The sequence below is a fragment of the Ictidomys tridecemlineatus genome, chromosome 7 (genome assembly GCF_052094955.1).
Source record: "Ictidomys tridecemlineatus isolate mIctTri1 chromosome 7, mIctTri1.hap1, whole genome shotgun sequence".
Lineage (NCBI taxonomy): Eukaryota > Metazoa > Chordata > Mammalia > Rodentia > Sciuridae > Ictidomys > Ictidomys tridecemlineatus.
This window is the reverse complement of record NC_135483.1, coordinates 149891375-149913132: the sequence shown is the minus strand read 5'-3', so window position 1 is coordinate 149913132 and position 21758 is coordinate 149891375. Positions and strand designations below refer to the sequence as shown.

The following is a 21758-nucleotide window of genomic DNA, read 5'->3' as shown; positions in this document are numbered from 1 at the left end:
GGAAATCTTGAAAGAACCCAATAAACAAATTTACCAATCTGAATGAGAAACTAATTGAAAAATAAGTCACAGCAGACAAACTGATGGATATCATTACTAATATAAGTTCATTGGAGACTGTGGCTGTAGATATATGGCTAACAGGTTTCGCTAGCTTTTGACCTCAGGCTTAATAAGAGTTAAGTATGTAGGCAGGGGAGTGCTGGACCACTGTGGACCTCCCCTGCAGGCTGGACTACTCCTAGACATAAACATATGAGGCACCTGAGAAGTCTTGGCATTCTAAAGGAGAAGGCAAAGTCCAGAGAACTTTCTACACTCAAAATCTCAGGTCAGAAAAATTGCTCCTCTGCCCAGGCTCCTCCCATGTTGTTAGTCATGAGGAAAGAATGGAAATATATTCTTATTCCACCACTGGCATAAAGTTCATCCCCAGCATCCTTCCTGCCTTCCCCCCACCCTTCACCTCCTTTTATTTTCTTTGTTCTTTCTATATCTCTCTCTCCCTGCCTGGGGGCCTCATGTTGTATTGATCAGGGAAATCATGAGTTTTCTCTGTACTTTCTCCTAATAATTTATTGCAATCATATCTAATAACCTTAGTAATATAATAGGAATATTAGTTGCAATAATTTACAAATGGAACTCTGTGATTTACATATTTTGAGATCTAGAAATGAAACAACACAGATTTTATTTCTCTATATTTAGGAAAGAAAAAGTATGTTTGCATTTAGGTTGAGAACTTGAAATGTATGAATACCTAAGGAATATTATATTTCTTAAACAATAACAAAAACAACAAAAACCAGAATGAGTTCATTTATCAACAGAACCTAGAAATTTGTTTTCTCAAGAAGTCCTAATAGTTAGGAGCAATCAATTGGCTATTTGGATAATTATTTCTTCTCTAAATATGATTGGACTCTTTTCTTTATAGTTTCTTGATTGCCTTTTTCATAGTCTTACTATGAATTGAGCATTACAATTTTATGGTTTTTCTGTTTGGTTCTTCTTAAATACTTTAGGGAAAATCTTAGACCATTGTGGGCTTGATCACATTCTTTAGCGAGAAACAAGCTTGAAAACAAAATGCACAACAGATGTAAAGCTTTGCAAAGTTCCCCGCCTATCTTTTCACCATACGTGATATTTTTAACACTAGGCTCTCCCTACTGAATTGTTGATGTGGCACAGAGTGACAGAGAGTTCTGTGAGGCCTGCACAAACCTGGCAATTATGGTCTTACACGTACTTCTAGTTAAAACTGTTTATACCTAGAGGAGGAAATGCAATTTTCTGAAAAAAGCATGTCCATGGATGATGTGGGTGGAGAAACAAAAATAAAATGAAAACATGGACCTCTAATTTATTGAAATGAAATATCAAATGTGTCACCTGCAGGACAAATCATTACTTCAAATGTACACAGTTGGGCTCTTACTAAGACTGACTAAATACATGTTCACTAATTGAAATATGTCAGTGAAATGTAAATAGTTTTTCAAAAGCAGTTTATATGCACCATCAAGAATGCCAAGTTAATAATTTTTCACCTGCCAGTTCTTTAGAAACCTTACTTTCCACATTATGTATAGATACTGTCTGAAGAAAACAGGGAGGTATGTGGCCTGGGTAGGGCCGTGTCATCTAAACCCTTTGGAAAGGAAAAAAAAAAAAGGTGTTTATTCTTTCTATATAACTAATTTTTAAAATATCTTTATTTTATTTATTGTTATGTGGTGCTGAGGATCGAACCCAGCACATTGCACGTGCTAGGTAAGTGCTCTACCGCTGAGCCACAACCTCAGCCCCTATAACTAAATTTTTAAGGGACTCAGTTAAGGATTTACCAAGGTCTATATTAGAAAATTCTTTGGATTCATTCAAATATTCTTGCTGCAATATAAATAAAAGCTTAGTAAGTTAGTCTTCTGTCCATTAAGACATAGGACCAATCATTGTACAGTTTTTTTCATCTTGTAGAGAAAACTTATTAGAATTTAAGTTTTAAGATGGTCCAGTCCCCGCTTTGCTTATTGTATTTTTTCCAAAACCTAAAATTGTCTGGTTTTTAGAAGGTGAGCAGTGTTCAGTGAATGAAGGAATGCATGAATTATCTTTTCCAGGATTAAAAATATTTTTAAAGCCTTCAGAAATTATGTTCCACCACTACCCAGAAGAAATTTCATTGTTTCCTCCAGATCCTGTCCAGTTTGTTTGGTCTTATTATCGACAGCATTCTGGACATGAATAGCTATATGGTCATGCGTCAGTCACTACTGTTAGCATCATAACCACAAACATTACAATAGAATCATATAAATAGACTCTAATGGACATTCCACATCAAGTTCTTCTAGAAAGATCTATACTCCTACAAGCCAATTGTATTTTACATACAAATTAAAAATGTTTTAGTTTCAAACCTGGAAAGAAAGGAAATCTAATATGTTCTTTACTCCTACAAAATATTTAAGGGATTCTAATTATTTTTGTTGTCATTTACTAAAGAAGTGTCAAATGTGAATCTCTGTTAAGACAGAAGATAAGTATTTATAGAGATTCTGTACTTGGCATGAAACTCATGTTTGTTTTCAAAATTTGGCTGGTTTTATATTTGTCAGGCTAATTTTCTGTCTCCATCTCCCTTCCCATCTCAGGTAGAATGAATGAGTGATATCTGTCCATGTGACTCCCTTTCCTGGTTCTCTCTCTGGGATCCAAACAAATATCATTTATTATGAATTATAATTTTCTAAAGAGTCTTGGAACCTATCTCTTATAAAAGAAATAAGTAAAATTAGGTTTAAGCAATAGTACAGTTCCCTTGATGTATTCCAGAAACTTGTGTGTATTATAAAGTTGTGGTAACTATGGGCTTGACTAGATCTTTTTACTTTAGGCTCAAGAAATTATTTATTTTTGTGTTCACTTAATAATATTTCATGTCCGGTGTAGTGGTGAATGCCTATAATATAATCCCAGCAACTCAGGAGATTGAAACAGGAGGATCACAAGTTCAAGACCAGCCTGGGCAACTTAGTGAGATCCTACCTCAGAATAAAATAAATTAAAAATGGGATGGGATGTGGCTCTTAGTAAAACACCTCTGGGTTCAATCCCAGTGCCAAAAACATGTATGTGTGTGGCATGCATGTATATATCTCAAAAATGCAAAAATTAAAAAGGTCATGGGGTATAGCTCAGTGATAGAGCATCCCTTGTTTCAGTCCCCAGTACCTAATAATAATAATAATAATAATAATAATAATAATAATAATAATATATCAGTCATATATCTGTAAAATATGAGTGTAAAATATGATTAAATATAACTTAAGAGAGAGGCAAGATATCTGCATTCACCTTTTGAGACTTATGATTAGGAAATTCTCAGTTACTAAAGTTGTTAGTGCAGAGAGAAATCCACTCTTCAGACCTGAGCTTCATTATAATGATCCAGTTCTTTGTGATAGAAGAATGAAGAGAAAGATTGAAAAAGAGTATTATTCAGAGGCGAAGTTATTATCCAGTGATTGGGGAAATGATATGGTTGAGGGCCACCTTGAGGATCAGGACCTCAATTAGAAGGACCCTGGGGAAAACACTGCATAGTATGATTAATACTCTTGGGTTAGCAAAAAGGTCAGCTGGTCAGGATTCACAGATGGGGACCATTAGTTGATTAGTGATATAGGAGTACTAACGCTATTCTAGAAAAGGTTCTGTTAGCAATGGGAGGATCCATATTACAATTTAATCCCTTTACATTGGCTATTTTATTTTGAAACATCTCATTTTGATCCTAGAAATTTTTCAATATCCATTTCTAACATCATTAACTTTTATTCTTCAAAACTGAGGGGAAAAATCTTAGATTAAAAAAAAAAATCTCCTGGGGCAGGGGATGTGGCTCAAATGGTGGCGTGCTTGTCTGGCATGCACAAGGCACTGGGTTCGATCCTCAGCACCACTTAAAAAATAAATAAAGATATTGTGTCCACCTAAAACTAAAAATAAATAAATATTTTTAAAAATCTCCTGAATTTAATAATCAATATAGTTGTTTGACTTCCTGACTTTGGGTAAGTGGTTCTTTTATCTCTGAGTTTTTTCTTTGAATTAAGATATAGAGACTGGGAGACTTGAGGAGGGGCATGGGTGAACTATTTGGTAGAGGTTCATTCCATCATTAAGGTATTAAGGCCCCTTCTGGAACTTCTTTCAAGCTCCGTCTATTCTTTTGTTACAATGGGGATAGAGTGGAGCTGTGACCCATTAGGAAAGTACATTAAGGTCAGAGGGCCAGATGATTGCATGGTGAGTGTTATTGAGGCCATTAGTACAAACTTTGAATAAACGATAGCGATATCTAGACCTCTCCCTACCCCCAAGTGTTGTTTAGCTGTAAGGTTACGTTATTAGAAATTTTGTTTCTGATAAAGAGAAAAGAAGTTCGAAATCATGAAATCTTTACTGCACAGGAAGAGTTTATAAGGATAAATCAAAGCTTATCATCTAGTTCAAAGGGGTGATTTATTAAAGCATTGTCCTTGGACATCAGTATTAGGTTCATCTGGGAAATGTTAGAAATGTAAATTCTTAGGCTTTACCCCAACCCACTGTTCAGAAACTCTGGATAGGGCCTGTCAATCTATTTTTCCAGAAGCCCTCTAGAAGATTCTGCTGCACACATGTTTGACAACCACTGCCCTAATGCTGCAGCAGCTAGCAGGTGGGATGCTTTCATCGAATTGCTTCAAGTCTGGAAGATAAGATCTTCCTAAAGTGGAACTGGTGGATCTAGGGAACTACTAGATCTACAGAGCATCTCAGGGAGAGGCCCCAGGAAGGGAAGTCTTCCCACTTGAAGTCGAAAGCTTCTCATTGGGCTTGACACCTTGACAACTTTGTATTCTTGGCAGGGCAGGGCCAATACCAGGCCAGTGGGATGGTTAGGGTGCAGGCCGAGACCCAGGTTCAGAGATAATCCAGTGCTTCCCTTTCACAGCTCCCTCCTGCCCATGAAAGAGCATGATTATTGGAATTGTGACGAGAGCATGGATTCAAGTATCACTCTGACATGCCCTTATCTATTTGTGAGAACTTTGGGGAACCTCCCCCTTCCTCAGTTTCTTCCTCAGAGCCTCAGTTTCTTCATCTTTGGAATTAATATAGTCTGCAAATTTGTGTGGTCTATGTGCCTCACAGGAGGTGTGTATTCAGTAACACAAGTCTCCTTGCTCCCTGGATACCTCGGACTGATACTTACTATAGAATGACACTGGATTCAGACCTTCTAACTGGTAGATGTCCATTGCTATAGTTTGGATCTAGAATGTCCTCCAAAGCCCCATGTGGAGCTTGGCCCTCAACCTGTGGAGCTATTGGGAGGTGACAGAAATTTTTAAAGGATAAGGCCTACCAGAAGGAAGTTAGGTCCTTAGGTGCATACCGTTAGGGCATTCCCCTGAAGGGAATGTCTTGGTCCCTCCTCCTTTTCTCTCTTTGCTTCTGGGTTGACATAAAGTGAACAGGCCTCCTCTGCCACATGCTACTGCCATGATGTACTGTGTTGTCATAGGCCCAGAGCAACAGGGCCAAGAGACCGAGGACTGGAAACTGAATGGTGAGCCAAAATAAACATTTCCTTTTTTAAAGTCTATTATCTTCAGGTATTCTGTCAGTGATTGGAAACCAACTAACACATTCACGCTCTACCATTTGTTATTTTACATATAAGCCCTGTTTGCAGGAATATAAGCACATTTATTTTTTATTTTTAATTGAAAACTAATAAATATATATTGTAAACACAGTGTGTGTGTGTGTGTGTGTGTGTGTGTGTGTGTATGTGCGCGCGCGTGCGTCACGTTGGGGGTCAAACCCAAGGCCTCATGCATGCTAAACATGTGATCTACCGTTGAGCTATACCCTCTGGTCCAGCACATTTCCTTATACGAAAGATGTGGGCAGTATTATAAACAAAATCTTAGGGTAAGTTTAAAGTTTACTTAAACAGATGAAGAAATGTTAAGTTATTTAACATTAAAGTTCACACTATTGACAAAATAAAATATTGACATTTTGAAGGGGAAGTGTAAATCAGTCAAATTTAAATTTTGGTAATATGGTGTGGCTGTTTCAATAACACCTAGTAGTATCTTTTCTAGACATTGCCACAGAAATCCTTGTTAGGAATGTAGATGAAATGTTAGTGGCCATGGGCATGACTCAGTCTAAGGAGACTGGCCATGATTGAGTCTGGGTATACTTCCTAAGCTTCTATAAAGCCCAAATTGACCCATAGTTCCAACTAGGTTCTAGGGGGCCTTATGTTGCAGCTCTCAGAGATCTAGGAGTACTCAGTCCTGGAAAAGACATGGATATGTCTTGTGGAGTCTTTTGCAGAGTCTTGGAATCTGGTATCCAGGAGATTTTTTTTTGCAGCACAGTATTAGTACATCAATAATTTGCTCTTGCCATCTTTTTCAAAAGTCTAATTTGCATCCTTAATTTCAAAACCTGAGTTCTAAAAGACTACTAATTGCTCTGCCCATGAAATACATAATTTAGAACTCTAATTTTCTAGCCCCTTGCATATTACCTGCAGATTTATCTAGGTGAAAATTTCAGTAGTTATAAGGAGAAGTCTAAAGCAGTTGGCTGTCTTTTCTGTAGTCCAGGTGCAGTTTTATTTAGTGATCAGTGCACTATCAGTTAAATTATGGTTATATAAAATAAAGCATAAGAGAAACAAATTACCTACAACCCATTTCTCCAAAGTACAAGGTTTCAGTGTTCTCTTGAATTTCTGTAAATTTGGGCCTGTTGAAGGCACTCACTTCTGGGGATGAAGGTCATCTGTTTCTGGCAACTCCATGCCATATCTAACTTGTGTTTCCTTCATGATCATATAGTGTGTTTTTCAAACTTAGGTGTAACTATTATCCCTAATTGTATATTATATCTATAAGACATTTAAAAAATATTTATGATGTTGTGTTTCAAATTCTATCATCCCTCATTTTTTAAATGACTTTTTTGAAAGAAACAGAAGATGAATTGTCTCGTTTCAAAAATTGTACATGCCCTTTAGGGAAGGCAGAGCACATCTGGATAAAATAATGAAAGATAATTTTTCAAAGTAACACATTGGCAGGTGTTACGCTTTTGTAAACATGAACAATATTCAAGGAGAAACAATGAGAAAAATGAAGAGACTCAGAGTACTCAGAAAGGGTACTTGGCTACAATGTAGTTTATTTTAGGTTTTGATAAAGACAAACTTGGATTAAAGAAAAGTTGCAAAGGACATGTTAGATAAAAGGGAGAGTTGACTTTTGCTCAGGGTAAGGAAACCAGACTTTATTTCAGATAGTGGTAGAACCAGTAAAACAATGGGCTCATTTCGTCTTACACTGTAAATTTTAAGATGAACAGGAAAACATATTTGGCAATATTATATTATGTCTCACTTCTTCCTTTTAATTTATCACAAATCAGTGCCATACTTTTAAAAATCTGGATTAACTCCCAAATATTCTAATATTGACTTTTTAAATTTTGTTTTTTTCCACTAAATTTTATGTGCTCAGTCATTTTTCCCTCTAATTCATCTATATTATTTGGCCTTGTTTTTTATGTGACAATAATGGTAGGCCAGGGAAAGCTTTTTTATATTAACTAAATGACTCCCTATCTACTATCTGTTGTTGTTTTTCTCTCAATGGAACAAACTTCCTTTTAACACATTTACTGCAGTCACAAACTGCTGTTAATGGTCATTTTAGAGATAAAAATTCCATAAACTAAAGTTAGCAGTGACATTTTATCAGTGCTGTTAAGGCAGTGCTGGGGAATGGAAACTGACATCTCACTGTGTGCTGGGAAGTGGGGACTTATTTTCTATGCATGTTATTGACAGAAATGGATGAATTAAAGCAGAGAAATATTTCAATGATGCAGAGCAAAGGTGACTTCCTGTTTTGCTTTAGGTTTTGTTGCCTTCCTTTCTTAATGGAGTCTGTGTTTTCTGACATTCTGCAATCCTTTCGCTCTGTGATTTCCCATTGAAAGGGCATAGCGCCGGGGTCTCCGCAGGTCATTCCATGTAGAATGTGCTGAAAGGAAGTGGGTGGTTGGACAGAGAGGGAAAGAGGAGACTTGTTAGTGCTAGGAGCAGATCAGGAGAGATCTGTTTTCTATTTTCTCCTCCCGGATTAAAACTCATCTGGATGGGATGGAAAGGGTTATTACTACCGTCATTAACTATGTGGGGTAGTTTTCCTAGACATTTCTTTCAAGTGTGAGGCGAAATTGTTGTTCAGAAGAATTAGGTAGTAAAGGTCGTTTTATTTCAGGGAAGGAAGGAAGGAAGGAAGGAAGGAAGGAAGGAAGGAAGGAAGGAGAGAGAGAGAGAGAGAGAGAGAGAGAGAGAGAGAGAGAGAGAGAGAGAGAAACTGTTTGAAGATGTTAGTTTCCACTCCTAGAAAACAAAACTCTAAAGTTCTAATTCTCCAGAGCAAATAAAGAAGAATACAGACACCGGTTCTTTGCTCCTGGTGAACTACTTATCATCACCCACAGCATTTCTGCTCTTTATGAAAGGCAATTTCCCTTTAGTTATTCGGAACGCAGACCTCTGTGGTCTTTAGCTCTGGGTTGATAAAGCTTCCTTGCTGCTCACTAGGTGGGCGAGGCGGGTGCTGTTTTCTGCGATGTGGACATTTAGTGCTGTTTAAGCCTTCCTTCCTCAGGTCTGATCTTAGAAGAAAAGCTGCGTTGTAGTTTGCTGAAAGGAAATACTCCAGGGAGTGAGGGGCCCCAGTGGGGGTGCGGAAATTAGTGGACTCCTCCCTGGGGAATTGGAGTGGGCTCTTCAGTCAGGGGCAGCGGCTCGTCTTTGGGGCTTCCCATTGCGGGACTGAGGAAGAGATGCCCCGCTCTAGTGGGCACTGCTTGGGGTTACCGCATCTTCACCGCTTAGCAAGACTTCCCTCCCATCTCCCGCAACTCAGAGACTTCTCCCCCGCACACCCTTTCCCTTCCAGTGAAGAGGAGCAGGCGTTGGAGGCTGGGTCTGCCCGGGGGGCGGAGCTCCCCCACCCGTTTGGAGGTGGGAGAGCCAAGAGCTGTAGGTCCCAGCCGCAGACCTCGGGGCTAGGCTCTTCGCAGCGCACACCGAAAATTGATCTTTCTCAGACTACGGGACGTAGCAAACTCCTACTGTACCCTCCTCTCCCATTAGTTTCCCCCCTGTTTTCCGCCTTCCTCCCTACCCGGTCCTCCGTCTCTTATCCTCGCTTTAGAGAATTGAATGCTTCTTGCTAGCATCTTTTTGGTATCCAGCGGACGCGATACCCCAAAGCTCCAACTACCTTAGCTGAATGTACTTTTTATTTCTTCCTCTGGTGTTCCTCTCATCTGATTGATGTGCAAATTCTGGTTCTTCTGCCAGAGGGAGAGGAATAAATAGATGCTGCTGCGCCCGAAGGCTTAGACGTTTGGAAAGAGCAGCCAAAGCGGCGGGAGCGGAGCTCGGTGAAGCTCGTTGGACCCCATTGGGGGAATTTGATCCAAGGAAGCTGTGAGATTGCCGGGGGAGGAGAAGCTCCCAGATCATTGTGTCCACTTCCAGGCAACAGGAGGAGACGGCGGAGCGGACCTCTCAGCGTCCACGGTAGTGTTGCTCCCTGTCCCGTTCTGCTGGGATCATGGTCTGCGGCAGCCCAGGAAGGATGCTGCTGCTGCGAGCTGGGCTGCTCACTCTGGCTGCATTCTGTCTGCTCCAGGTGCCTGGAGCTCGGGCAGCAGCCTGTGAGCCCGTCCGCATCCCCATGTGCAAGTCCTTGCCCTGGAACATGACCAAGATGCCCAATCACCTGCACCATAGCACCCAGGCCAATGCCATACTGGCCATCGAGCAATTCGAAGGTCTGCTGGGCACACATTGCAGCCCAGATCTGCTCTTCTTCCTCTGCGCCATGTACGCACCTATCTGCACCATTGACTTCCAGCATGAGCCCATCAAGCCCTGCAAGTCTGTGTGCGAGAGGGCCAGGCAGGGCTGTGAGCCCATCCTTATCAAGTACCGCCACTCATGGCCGGAGAGCTTGGCCTGCGAGGAATTACCAGTGTACGACCGGGGCGTGTGCATCTCTCCGGAGGCCATCGTCACAGCGGATGGAGCAGGTGAGTCTGGACAATGCCCACCCTGCCCCTGCCCGGACACTCCTGGTTATTCGCCTTTATCTTCTAACTCCGTTTTTTCTCTTGGGATCTTTTAATCTCTCCCTTGATCACTCCCCTAGTGAGCACCATTCTTCTTTTCAAGTTTCACCTCATCACTCTTCCAAACTGTTGCACTCTCTTTTAATAGCTTATTTGTCTTTCTAAAGCACTCTATTCATTCCACTCTCATCACACTTCTGCTCCACACTGACCCTTTATTTTCTACTCTTTCCATGTGGAAGCAGCCACATTTTGTTTACTAATGCTCTTTCCTTACTTGCTTGTTTATAATCACTGAGTTTTCTTGCCTGATTCTCTTGCAGTCTCAGTCATCAGATTTCTATGTCTAGTGTTTTAGCTGATTAAGATTGTATGGAGAAAACAGAAAACTGAAAACCTCATTTGTATCTGACCATTGAAAACACAAGATGATTTCAGTAACCTTGCTCCAATCTGCAGATGTTAGTGGTGAGTGTTTGCTCAAAATCCAATTTGAGCAATTACCTTCACCTTAAATTTCCCCTTCCTTCAATGAGATGAATTGTAATTCCATTCCAGACTAAAACAGTTGTGAAACATTGCTATGCACTGCTAATTAGCTTCTGCGGCTTGCTCCAGCCATAGAGTTGGCAGACTGAAATTACTGGACTCTTTTTCACAGGCCCACACGATTTCAAGTTATTCTGTAAATGGCATATGGATTAAAGGAGTTATATTTTAAGAGTGTTATCTTCATATACTCATGTTATTTAATCTCACCTCTTATCCTGATCTTATGCTCTGTAAATGGTTTGTCTTTAATACCTTATTCATGCTTTGTGTGTGCATCATCCACACATTCATTTCACTCTTTCTCCACCATAAAACTTTTTTGTATTTCTCCATTTAATGGAATAACCACAAGTTGGTTTCTCACTAGTTTTTGGCCTAATTATGACTTTCATAACTCTAAGTCCCCCAACTAAGCCTCGTACATTAGGGTCCATTTAATTCTAATTCAATATTACTCCCTCTGGCTAACCCAAAACTCAAATTTTACTCCTCATATGCTTTAGGAATGAAAAAAAAATTTATCATACTAGTGGTCCTCTTTTATATCTTCCCCAGATTAACCTTGTTTTTAGTTGACTCAGTTGTCCCATCCACATTTGTTCAATGGGTATCAACGTTTCCTTCTTATGTCTTTTAACTTGCTCAGCTTGGGTTCATTGTCCCCAGTCCATTTTTGGTTAGTAGTTCTTAGTTATCAGGGGACTGATTCAGAGAATTACTTCCTATACACATTAACATAAAGTCAGAGGGGAATGGAAAATGCTTGTATGAACAGTAAAAAACTGAAACTGAATAGAAAGATTTCAAGAACTTATTGAACCTTACTTAGTTTATCACTCTTTGAATATACATATTGTATTCTAATGTTAATCAAGAACCAAGAACTGGTTGTATAAAATAATCAGAAGAAACATTTCTTAATCTCTTTGGGGTAAAAGAGCACCCTTGAGCCTTTACACCCAGTAAAGTTAGGGACTCTACAGACTCTGGCAGAACTCAGGGCAGTTGCTACCTGTGGTTTGCCAGGCACTTAGAATCAGTTAAATACTGGCGCTCCCCTCAGGCCAAGGACTAGGAATGAGGTGGCAATGATTCACATTGACATGTGTCCTCTCCTTAAAGGACAAGACTTGCTCTAAAAGCTGTCTTAGAGATGGACCTGGAAGGAGTGAGATTTGGCAAGGTTAATGGCTCTCAAAAAGCATGGTCAATATGGATGGGAAGCAGTTTCATTAAATGTCCCTGAGTTACCTATCACCATGGACCAAATGTGGAACAATTGCCTCATTGAAGCATTCAAATAGGACATGCATGGAAACAATTTGTCAGTCCGGGGGACCTGATTTCTGAGCTGCTTTAAAATGCCATAATATTAGTTTTGCTGTCAGCATGCTTGCTAGAAAAATAAGTAGGGGTAGGTGATAGCTGGAATCATATTTTAGTAATGATATTCTCTCTGCCCAACCTTCAGTGTGAATCAAAGACTGTGGTGGCAGGAGGAAGCTAAAGGGGAGTAAAGTCTGGGAGTAGAGGGGTAGATTCTAGCCTGAAGGGTCCCCTAGCTTCCAGAGCCAGTATGTTGAAAATTACATTCCCCACATTGGGTCAAACTGTCAGACACCTGGAATTACTTAGGAACCACCACATGTGGCTGGTTTTATCTACAATGCAATATACTCCTTGGTTTAGTGGGATATGATAGTTCAAGAAGCAGATTTTTTTTTCCTGCAGATATAAATAGAGCCCTGTGTCTTATGACTAGAGTCTATCCAGTCAGATATAAAAAGGAGCTCTCCCTGAATACAGTGGGACCACCTTTAACATTCCTTTAACACTGAGGATTTTCAGATCCTGCCAGTCATAGAGATCTGTTCCCCCATAGTAAATTGTGACTCCACAAATAATCTTAGGGTACTTTACAAAGCAAAGCCTTACTGAAATAAAATAATGCTTCTTTGCTTTCAAGACACTAAGGGCAAACATACTTAATTTAGAAGGAATAGATTACATGTTGGCCATTACTAATAAATTCATATTGTTTATTCTTTCTAAGTATTTTATATTTGTTGTAGAGTATGGCTGCATATACTTCTTTTTATCCTTTGAGAACTCAGTTCAATTTAGCCATTCAGCTAGTTTAGTACACTGTTTAGTCAAATCTTTACTACTGCACAGTGAGTAAAGAATATGGACTTAGAGTCAGGCCAACCGGGAATTGTATATCAACTCTGCCTCATATCTACTGTTGCTATAGGAAAATTATGTGACCTCTCTGATTTAGTTTTCTTATCTATAGTTGGGGAAAAAATTTGCCCACACCCAAAGAAAATGGTGAAGATTGATTTAAACAGCATGTAAAGCATTGAGCCAGTAGTTGGTACATAGTATGCTCAGAACTAATTGTTGCCGCTGTTACAATTTTTCTATTATTATCACTGTTATATAAAATTGACTGATTTTTTCTTTCATTGTTTTTGAAATGTTAATGTTGGTAAACACAGATATTGCCTAGGACTTTTAACAATTATCTCTATTGAGCAAACATTATACTGGGACCTAACTGGAGAAGATCTTATTTCTTCTGTGTATATGAAATGAATAGTTCACTTTCTACAAAGGGACCTGGACCTCAGGCTCAAGAGGAAATCCCTTTGGGAGTAACAAGAAAGAAGAATGAGTCTGATGGGTATCTGTAAATTATAATTTATCTCAGAAATCAAGTATTTAAGAAAATTTATGTAGGATATTTTGCAGCTTTTTCTACAGCACCTACAGTTGGTCATGCCAAGGTTTTTATAATCAGCCCTCAGTTATTGCTGGATTCTGTGTAGTGCTGACTTGTCCCCTAGCTCTTGCTCAACACATTCTGCAGGCCCTCTTGCCTGGTAGAGCTGCGCCAGCTTTTGCATGCGGGAACTGCTGTTTAATCATTTCTCCACTCTCTGAGGAACAGTCAGCCTTTTCTTTAGCTCTAGTCTACAAATATTTGAGGGACCAAATACTAAGAAGGAAGGCTATGAGGAGAAATATGGAATGGAAAGGAGAAATGGAAATTTTAGATTAGGACTAGAATTTTAAAAAATCATGTTTCTAAAGATCCTTCATCATGTGAAATATGCCAAAGCACCCTGGGTGGAAAAGTATCTCAGTTTTACGGCACGTGTTTTATTTAGAGTTAACTTTCTATTAGCAGTGATATGAAATGTTACATAGTGCCTAAATCATGTGTGTGTGTGTGTGTGTGTGTGTGTGTATGTGTGTGTGTGTGTATCTGTGTATAGTGATGCTGGGGATTGAACCCAGGGCCTTGTCCATGCGAGGCAAGCATTCTACCAACTGAGTGAGCTATATCCCCAGCCCTCCTAAATCATATTTTAATAATTGGCTTTTAACACTCTCCTTCCCAACAAATTTTAAAAAGTTGTTCAAAGAGCAAAATTGACTATGTTATATTATATTTGGTATTTTTCTTTCTACTAGGCGTCTACAAAGAGGAGAGCAAGAGGAACCATATAGACATAGAGTTTTAAATAATTAAGAATTGGCTGTATTTCTTCAATCTAGAGTTTCAACCACTTAGTTGGAATTTCAGATTTGCCATTAATTTTGTACTTTGAACAAGTCCCTTGGCATTATCATTGATTGGGGATTATGAAGAAGAATAGAAATATTTATATGATGTGATTGATAATGGTAATGCACACATTTATATGTTTCTCAACATCATCACTGGGAGAGGTTGGGCCATCTCAAGAGAGGGATCATTAGCAGCAACTCTTAACATGTTCTAGGCCCTATCCTTAATTGAGTGGCAATTAAGTGGCAATGTTCCCTACATTTTCATAACTACTGCTCCCATTTTGCAGAAAAGAAAGCCAAGGCATATAGAGAAGTCAAGTGACCTATCAAGTTAGGTTAGCTGTTAAGAAAAAGAGGATTCAAGCCAGAGCATGTCCTATACTGTACTTTCTCTCGGTTGTAGCCTAGTGGTAGAGCACTTGCCTAGCATGTGTGAGGTATTGGGTTCAATTTTCAGCACTGCATATGAATAAATGAATAAAATAAAGGTACATCAACAATTAAAATATATTTTTTTAAAAAAAGAAAGAAATGTGGTTGGTAACTTTACAGAGAACTTGTGCTTTTACCCATCAGGTTGCAGTTAAAGGAATAAAGTTTTTTCTTTGTATTTTGAAAGCCCATTTGTATTTGGCTTGTGAGAAGAAAGCCCAGGGGATGTCAACACGTAGGAGGTTATCACCTTGCTGCCTTGTTGAGTTAGCAGAACACACATTTCAGGTTCTCTCCTCAAACCTGAGTCCCTCCATCTCAGCTTGCATCAGAGTGAACTCATCCTTTCCTCACCCTCCCACATTGGTTCTTTCCTAGAATTTTCCTGGTATCATTGAGAGTACCACTGCACCTCGTTGTCTAGCTTGGGAATCAGCCTTGATTCTATTCTTTTCCTCATACCTCACATAAATATTGAGTATTAAGTGTGGTTGGATCTACTCTGAGTTCAATTTCCTTCCCTTCCTCTCTAATGTCATTTTCTTAGTTTGGACCTCATCCTTTGTCATGTGGATTATGGCCATAGGATAGTGATTGGCCCTCTTATCTCCAATATTCCTCCTCCCTATTCCAACAGGACTTCTCTTTCTGAAATGAAAATGTGTTGTTTGAAGTCCTTTGGCCTACCTATAGCCTTCAGGATCTGACCCCTTCATCTTGATTTCTCTCTGCCTATCCTGCTCTGTGCTTTAGCCATACCAGAGGATTTCGGGGCTCCTGAAGAGCACTATAGTGTTCTACCTCAGTACTTTTGCAGTTGTATCCTTTATCTGGAAAAACTCTCTCCACCTTCTCCAGTTCCTAAGGACACTCCACTAGAAATCCATGGGCCATAAAATCTACTAATGATACAGAATAATGATAATGATATAAAATAATGATACTATTTTAACTCAGGATAATTTTAATGCTAGACTTCCTAAATTTAACTTTCTAAAAGCAATGTCTAAAATTTATGATCAGAAAAAAATGCTCGTTTTTCTCTTTACAATTCTAACAATTGACTTATAAGCATTTTTATTTATCTATCTATTTACTTGTGGTACAGGGGATTAGAACCCAGGCCCTCTTATGTGCTAGGCAACTGCACTACCACCCTCTAAGTATAATTAAAAGTGTAGAACTATTTCATTGTGACTATGACTATGAAAGAAGAAAAACATTCTCCTTGACTCAACTGTTTCAAAAGATTTTTCTTTTTCCATGGAAAGAGTAATTTTTAATTTTTACATAAATCTTTGAACACTAGCCATTTTAAATGTGGACCAATATCATTTTAATCTATACAATAATTTCTATGAAGATTATTTTTATGTAAACCATATTTATTTTATCACATTATTGTTCAGGAGTAGAAAAACTATCAGCACATTATCCTAAAAATTGCATATATTTACTGAATGAAGTTTAAATAGAATAAGTCATTAAGATAGTAATTTATGCTCAAGTTGAGCCAAATGTTTTAGAACTAGTGTTTGTTGACTGTTTATCTATTTATTTATTTGCAGACCTGTATCTTTTCTTGGATATAGCTTTATAAATACCAGCAGAGAGGTGGAGATGGAGCTCAGCAGAAGAGCATATGCTTAACATGTAACAGGCCCTGGGTTCATTCTCCAGCACCAGAAAAACAAAGAAACAAAACCAGCTCTCCAGTATCAAAGGAAACAAAAAACAGCTAATAATTACTAAACCTGAGAAAATAAGTCATTAGTTGTAATTGTGATTGTCATTGTCCCAAGATAGTATAAACTTTTCCTTGTTTAATTTATGATGTGACCTATGAAGAAAAATGATAGAGAAAGAATGCTATTTTCTGTTAGAATAAATAGAAGCATTGATCTCACGTAGCAAGGTGTTAACACAGGTGTGACTCTCTTGTATGCAGGTGTGAGTTGCAGTGTCAGTGAGAATTCATGGCTAGGTACACATCTCTCAGCAGGTGCTCTGCTGGCAGTGGAATTCATCAGAGGCTGCTTTCTTAATTAGAAAACCTTTATCATTAATCAGAAGACCTTTATCTTAATTCAAAGACCATCATCTTTACCATTTTTTAGGATTATGATATCATAAAAAAATTAATGCAATTTCTAATGTCACATTGCACTGGCTTTGAACAGGTCCTAGGCAGTAGATTTCCTTTCTGCTGAATAATTATTTGGTCTTCTGTTAATAGAAATGCCTAGCACACTTTCTGAATGTTTTCCTTAGGCACTAAAGAGCTCACTGTGTGCCAGCACAGTGTGACACACACCATTGTTGATCAGGAGTGTTCAGTTCTTTTTGTCATCAAGTTACAGTGTTTGGTGAACGCCTAATGTCTGCAAAGCCTTTATTGTGATAGGATGCTCGTCATTTACAACTTTTGTTTCAACCACAAGTTACTCATTGAATCCCGAAATTTTATGAACAATTGAGGATTCAAGAGTATATCACCTTTCAATCACATCACGGAATAGATCTCATCCATATTCAGTTCACAAATAAAAAAAACAGCCTTACAACACTAATAAGGTTCCATTTCCTTAAAAAATCTGGCTCTTATGCAAATCAAACTTGCCACTGAATTAGATTTTGATATAGGAATTCTTGAAGTAATAACAAATATGTTATGGCTCTTTCTTTATTCTGTCACTTTCAGATTTTCCTATGGATTCTAGTAATGGCAACTGTCGAGGTGCAAGCAGCGGTGAGTACATCAGGATCTTCCTGGGTTTCATTTGTGGTCAAGCTAGTCTTTGATGTAATCTCAATACTCAAATTTATGGAAGTTTGTGCCCTAACATTTTAACAGTTTTTAAAAGTAAAAAAAAAATTATTTATATTAATTTTATTTTTAGTATTAATATATAATAAATTTAATTTTTGGTATAGAACTTGATATACAGCAATTTTAATGAATGTATAAATTCATGAACCAACAATACAATCAGAATACAAAACAACTCCATCACTCCCTAATAGACTCCTTTATTTTATTTTTTTTTAAATATTTTTTAGTTGTTGATGGAACTTTATTTTTTTAAATTTATTTATATGTGGTGCTGAGAATCAAACCCAGTGCCTCACACATGCTAGGCAAGTACACTGGTTCCGCTAAGCCACAACCCCAGTCCAAGACTCCTTTTTTTAATCTCCCTGTATAATTAGGTTTTCCCCTAACCACTGTCAATCAGTGATACATTCACTATCATTTTGGTAATGTATTTTTGGGCTTGTTGTATAAATGGAATGATAGACGGTGTGACTTTTTGAAATTGGATTTTTTCACTCAGCATAATGCCTTTGAGAATCATTCATCTTGTTCCATGTATTAATAATCCATTCCATTTTATTGCTGAATATTTTATTACTTTGGATGTATTACCATTTTGTTTGTCCAGTCATTCCTTGAAGGGTATTTAGATGTTTCCAGCTCTTAGCAATCATTAATAGAGGGGCTATATGCATTCTTGTATAGGTTTTTGTGTGAGTATACATTTTCATTTCTTTAGGGTAAATATCTAGGAATAGGATATCTGTGTTATATGGTAAGTATACGTTTAACTTAATAATAAACTGCTAAACTGTTTCCAAAATGACTGTTAAATTTTGCCTTGTAAGATTCAAGTTACTCTGTATCCTCATTAGCACTTGGTATTGTAAGCCATTTTAATAAGTGTGTAATATAGCTCAGTGTTCAATTTGCAATTTCCTAATGGTTGATGATATTGAATATCTTTTCATGGGCTAGTGTTCTGTCCACATCTGTTTTTTTTTTTTCTGGTGAAGTGTCTGTTTAATTGTTTTACCCATTTTAAATTGAGTTTTCTAAACATTAAAAAAAGATTTTTTTTTAAAGAGAGAGAGAAAATTTTTAATAATTATTTTTCAGTTTTTGGTGGATACAACATCTTTATTTTATTTTATGTGATACTGAGGATCGAACCCAGTGCCACATTCCCAGCCCCTAAACATCAAAGTTTGAGTGGTTATTATTTTTATGCATCCAAAGACCTGTCTTTTGGTTTCTTCATTTTCTCTACTGTTTTTCTATTTTCAGTTTTATTGATTTCCATTTTTCTTCTACTTTCTTTGGTTTTAAGGTAGAAGCTTATATTTAATATTATTTGACACATTTCTTCTTTATTTTTCTAGTATAATATAATGCTATAAGTATCTAAGAATGACATTAGTTGTAGCCTATAAATGTTGATATGTTTTTTTCCACTTTTCTTCAGTTCAAAATGTTTTAGAATTCCTTGAGACTTCCTCTGACTCGTGCATTATCTAGGATTGTGCTGATTAATTTAATAATATTTGGGGATTTTCCTGTTATAAATATTTTACTTTAAAATTTTTTTGTGTTACTTTAAAATTCTATTATGGTCAGAGAACATACTTTAGATTCTTCTAAATTTGTAAAAGTTTATTCTAAGAATGAGGATGTGATCTATCTTGATGAATGTGTACTTGAAAAAAGTATATTTTGATGTTTGGTAAAATATTCTTTGAATGTCAGTTCCATTCAGTTGATTAATACCTTTGTTTAATTCTTTTTTTATTGCTAGTCTCCTGTCTGCTAGATTTATTGATCACTGAGAGAGATTTGTATCTCAAACATTTTTGTGTTCATTTTGATTTTCTTTTCAGTTCCGTCAGGTTTGCTTCATGTATTTTGAAGTCCTGTTATTTGGTATGCACATATTTAGTATTTCTTATGTCTTATAGTGAATTGATATTTTTAAAACATAGTGTCTCCCACCTCTGATAATTGTCTCTGCTTTAAAGCCTATTTTTGTCTGATAATAATATAAACACTCCAGCTTTCTTTTAATTAGTGTTTTCAATGTGTTTCTCTATCATTCTACTTTTAACATACCTACACATTGTTTTTTGATGAATTTATTTTTATCATTATTTTAAAAATAAATTTCTTGTAGACATCATATAGTTGGATTGTGTTTTTTTGTTGTTGATTCTTTTTTTTTTTTAGTCCATTCTGTTAGTCTTTGTCTTTTGATTGGTGTAATTTGACCACTTAACCTAATGTAATTATTAATATGTTTGTATTCAGGACTATCATTTTACTTGTTTTCTATTTGTTTGTTTTCTTCTTCATTCCCATTTCATTCTTTCTTTGGGGTTATTTCAATGTATTTCCCTCTTCTCTTCCACACATACTCTTGGGAGTGTGCTGGTGTATAAAATTGCATGGGAATATATATCCCCAGGAGATAATATCTTATATTTTTCTTTTGACCATTAAAAGAACTTTCAACAACTTAAGAGCTTACTATCTCTTATTTCCCAATGTTCCAGGCTTCTTTCTGGTATCGTTTCTCTCCTTTTCACTTCCCTTAGTACTTTTAGAACCGTTCTGGTGGCAATAAGCTCTCTATTTTCCTTCACCTGAATATGACTTCATCTCACCTTTACCTCTGAAGGATATTTTCACTGGATGTAGAATTCTGATCTGGCAATCCATTTCGCACTTTAAAATATTCTGCTCACTTCTGGTTTCCATGTTTCTTATGAGAAACTGGCAATGAATGAATCATTGTTCGTCTGCAAGTAATGCATCTGTTTTCTCTAGTTGCTTTAAAGATTTTTCTTTGTCTTTAGTTTTTAGCAGTCAGATTATGACATGCTTGGCCATTGATTTGTTTGAGTTTTTCTTGTTTAGGATTAACTGAGATTCCTGAATTTACAAATTTATAATTTTTGCCAAATTTACAAAGTGTTAAAGAATTATTTTTTTCAAATACCCACTTTTTATATCACACTGTGAAAGTTAGAAGACATTAGCAACACTATAAACAATATATAAAAATAGTACAACATGTAAAACTACCTGGAATGAGTGCAGTGTTCCTAGGTTCAGTGTTTACTGTTCTGTTTTTAAAACTGTTTTCCTGTTCCCTGGTATAATGGGGGTGAGGAAAACAAACAACAGGCAAAACCAAAGCTCATTCTGTTTGTAAAAAAAACACTGATGGAGACATATTTCTGAAAAGAAAATATAATTTGTTCACACACAGAATTTTATACTTTGGAGAAATGTAACAGCTGAGATGGATCATGATAAAGCAGAAAGTGAAGAAGGCACAAAAACACTGTAACCCACATACTGACCTCTTTCCAAAGTGTCAAGCTGTTTGTGTCTGGAAATTTGGGAAAGAAATTCTTTCACTCCAATTAATTTATTCTTTGCCTCAAAGCTTAACAATTTTTTTTTCTTTTGGAGATAATGACTGTGAGCAGCTTCCAATTTGTGAGGGTTTTACTGTTGTAAATTTGCTGTCATAATAAGGAATAGACCCTCTCTATTTGTATGGCATGAAGTATGGGGGGAAAATAGTTCATTCCCCTCGAGTCTCTTTGTCAAAGCAGCACAGAAAATTTAGGCAGACAGTGACATGATTTGATGAAAAGGTATGTTTATTAAAAGAATTTAAAAAAAATTTCCCCAGGAATTTTTGGTATGACAATCAATTTATGAGCATTTATATTTAAAAATGAACAAATTTCTCTAGAGGAGATGTAGTTAATTTCTGACACTTATTAACTACCCAATCATGACAAAGTTATTTTTCTGAGTCTGTTTCCCAACATAAAATCAGATTGTACTGACCCCTGAGTTCCCTTCTGCAAATGCTTACTAATTCTAGAGGTCAAATTAACCTGGAGTGGCTTCCATGCTTTACTGGAAAAGAATTAGGATAGATAAACAGTATTTTTGTAATAGTACAGTAGCTTGTAACTGCAGGATTTTCTTCATGACTTTGCAGCCAATGATATTCTTTCCTCAGCAGTCCTCTCTTTCCCAGTTCTTCTCCCAGAGCCCCACATCTGTGGGCACATCCAGAGGCTCCTGTGCTTGGCCTCTTTCCCTCTATCCTCATGATGATTTTTTGCTA

General features: G+C 37.2%; 1 protein-coding gene across 2 annotated transcripts in view; it reads left to right on the top strand.

Moving 5' to 3' along the window:
- The first annotated feature begins 8942 nt into the window (after positions 1–8942).
- The window catches only part of Frzb (frizzled related protein), a 30839-nt gene continuing 18023 nt past the window's right edge, over positions 8943–21758 (top strand). Inside the window, exons 1-2 of one of the 2 annotated variants that reach the window (XM_040294560.2) lie at positions 8943–10197; positions 17501–17548. In XM_040294560.2, coding sequence (XP_040150494.1) covers positions 9720–10197; positions 17501–17548 — 526 coding nt within the window. In that variant the 5' untranslated portion in view covers positions 8943–9719. The remainder of the gene's footprint in view (positions 10198–17500; positions 17549–21758) is intronic. The other variant, XM_005324682.5, reaches the window with a different exon arrangement.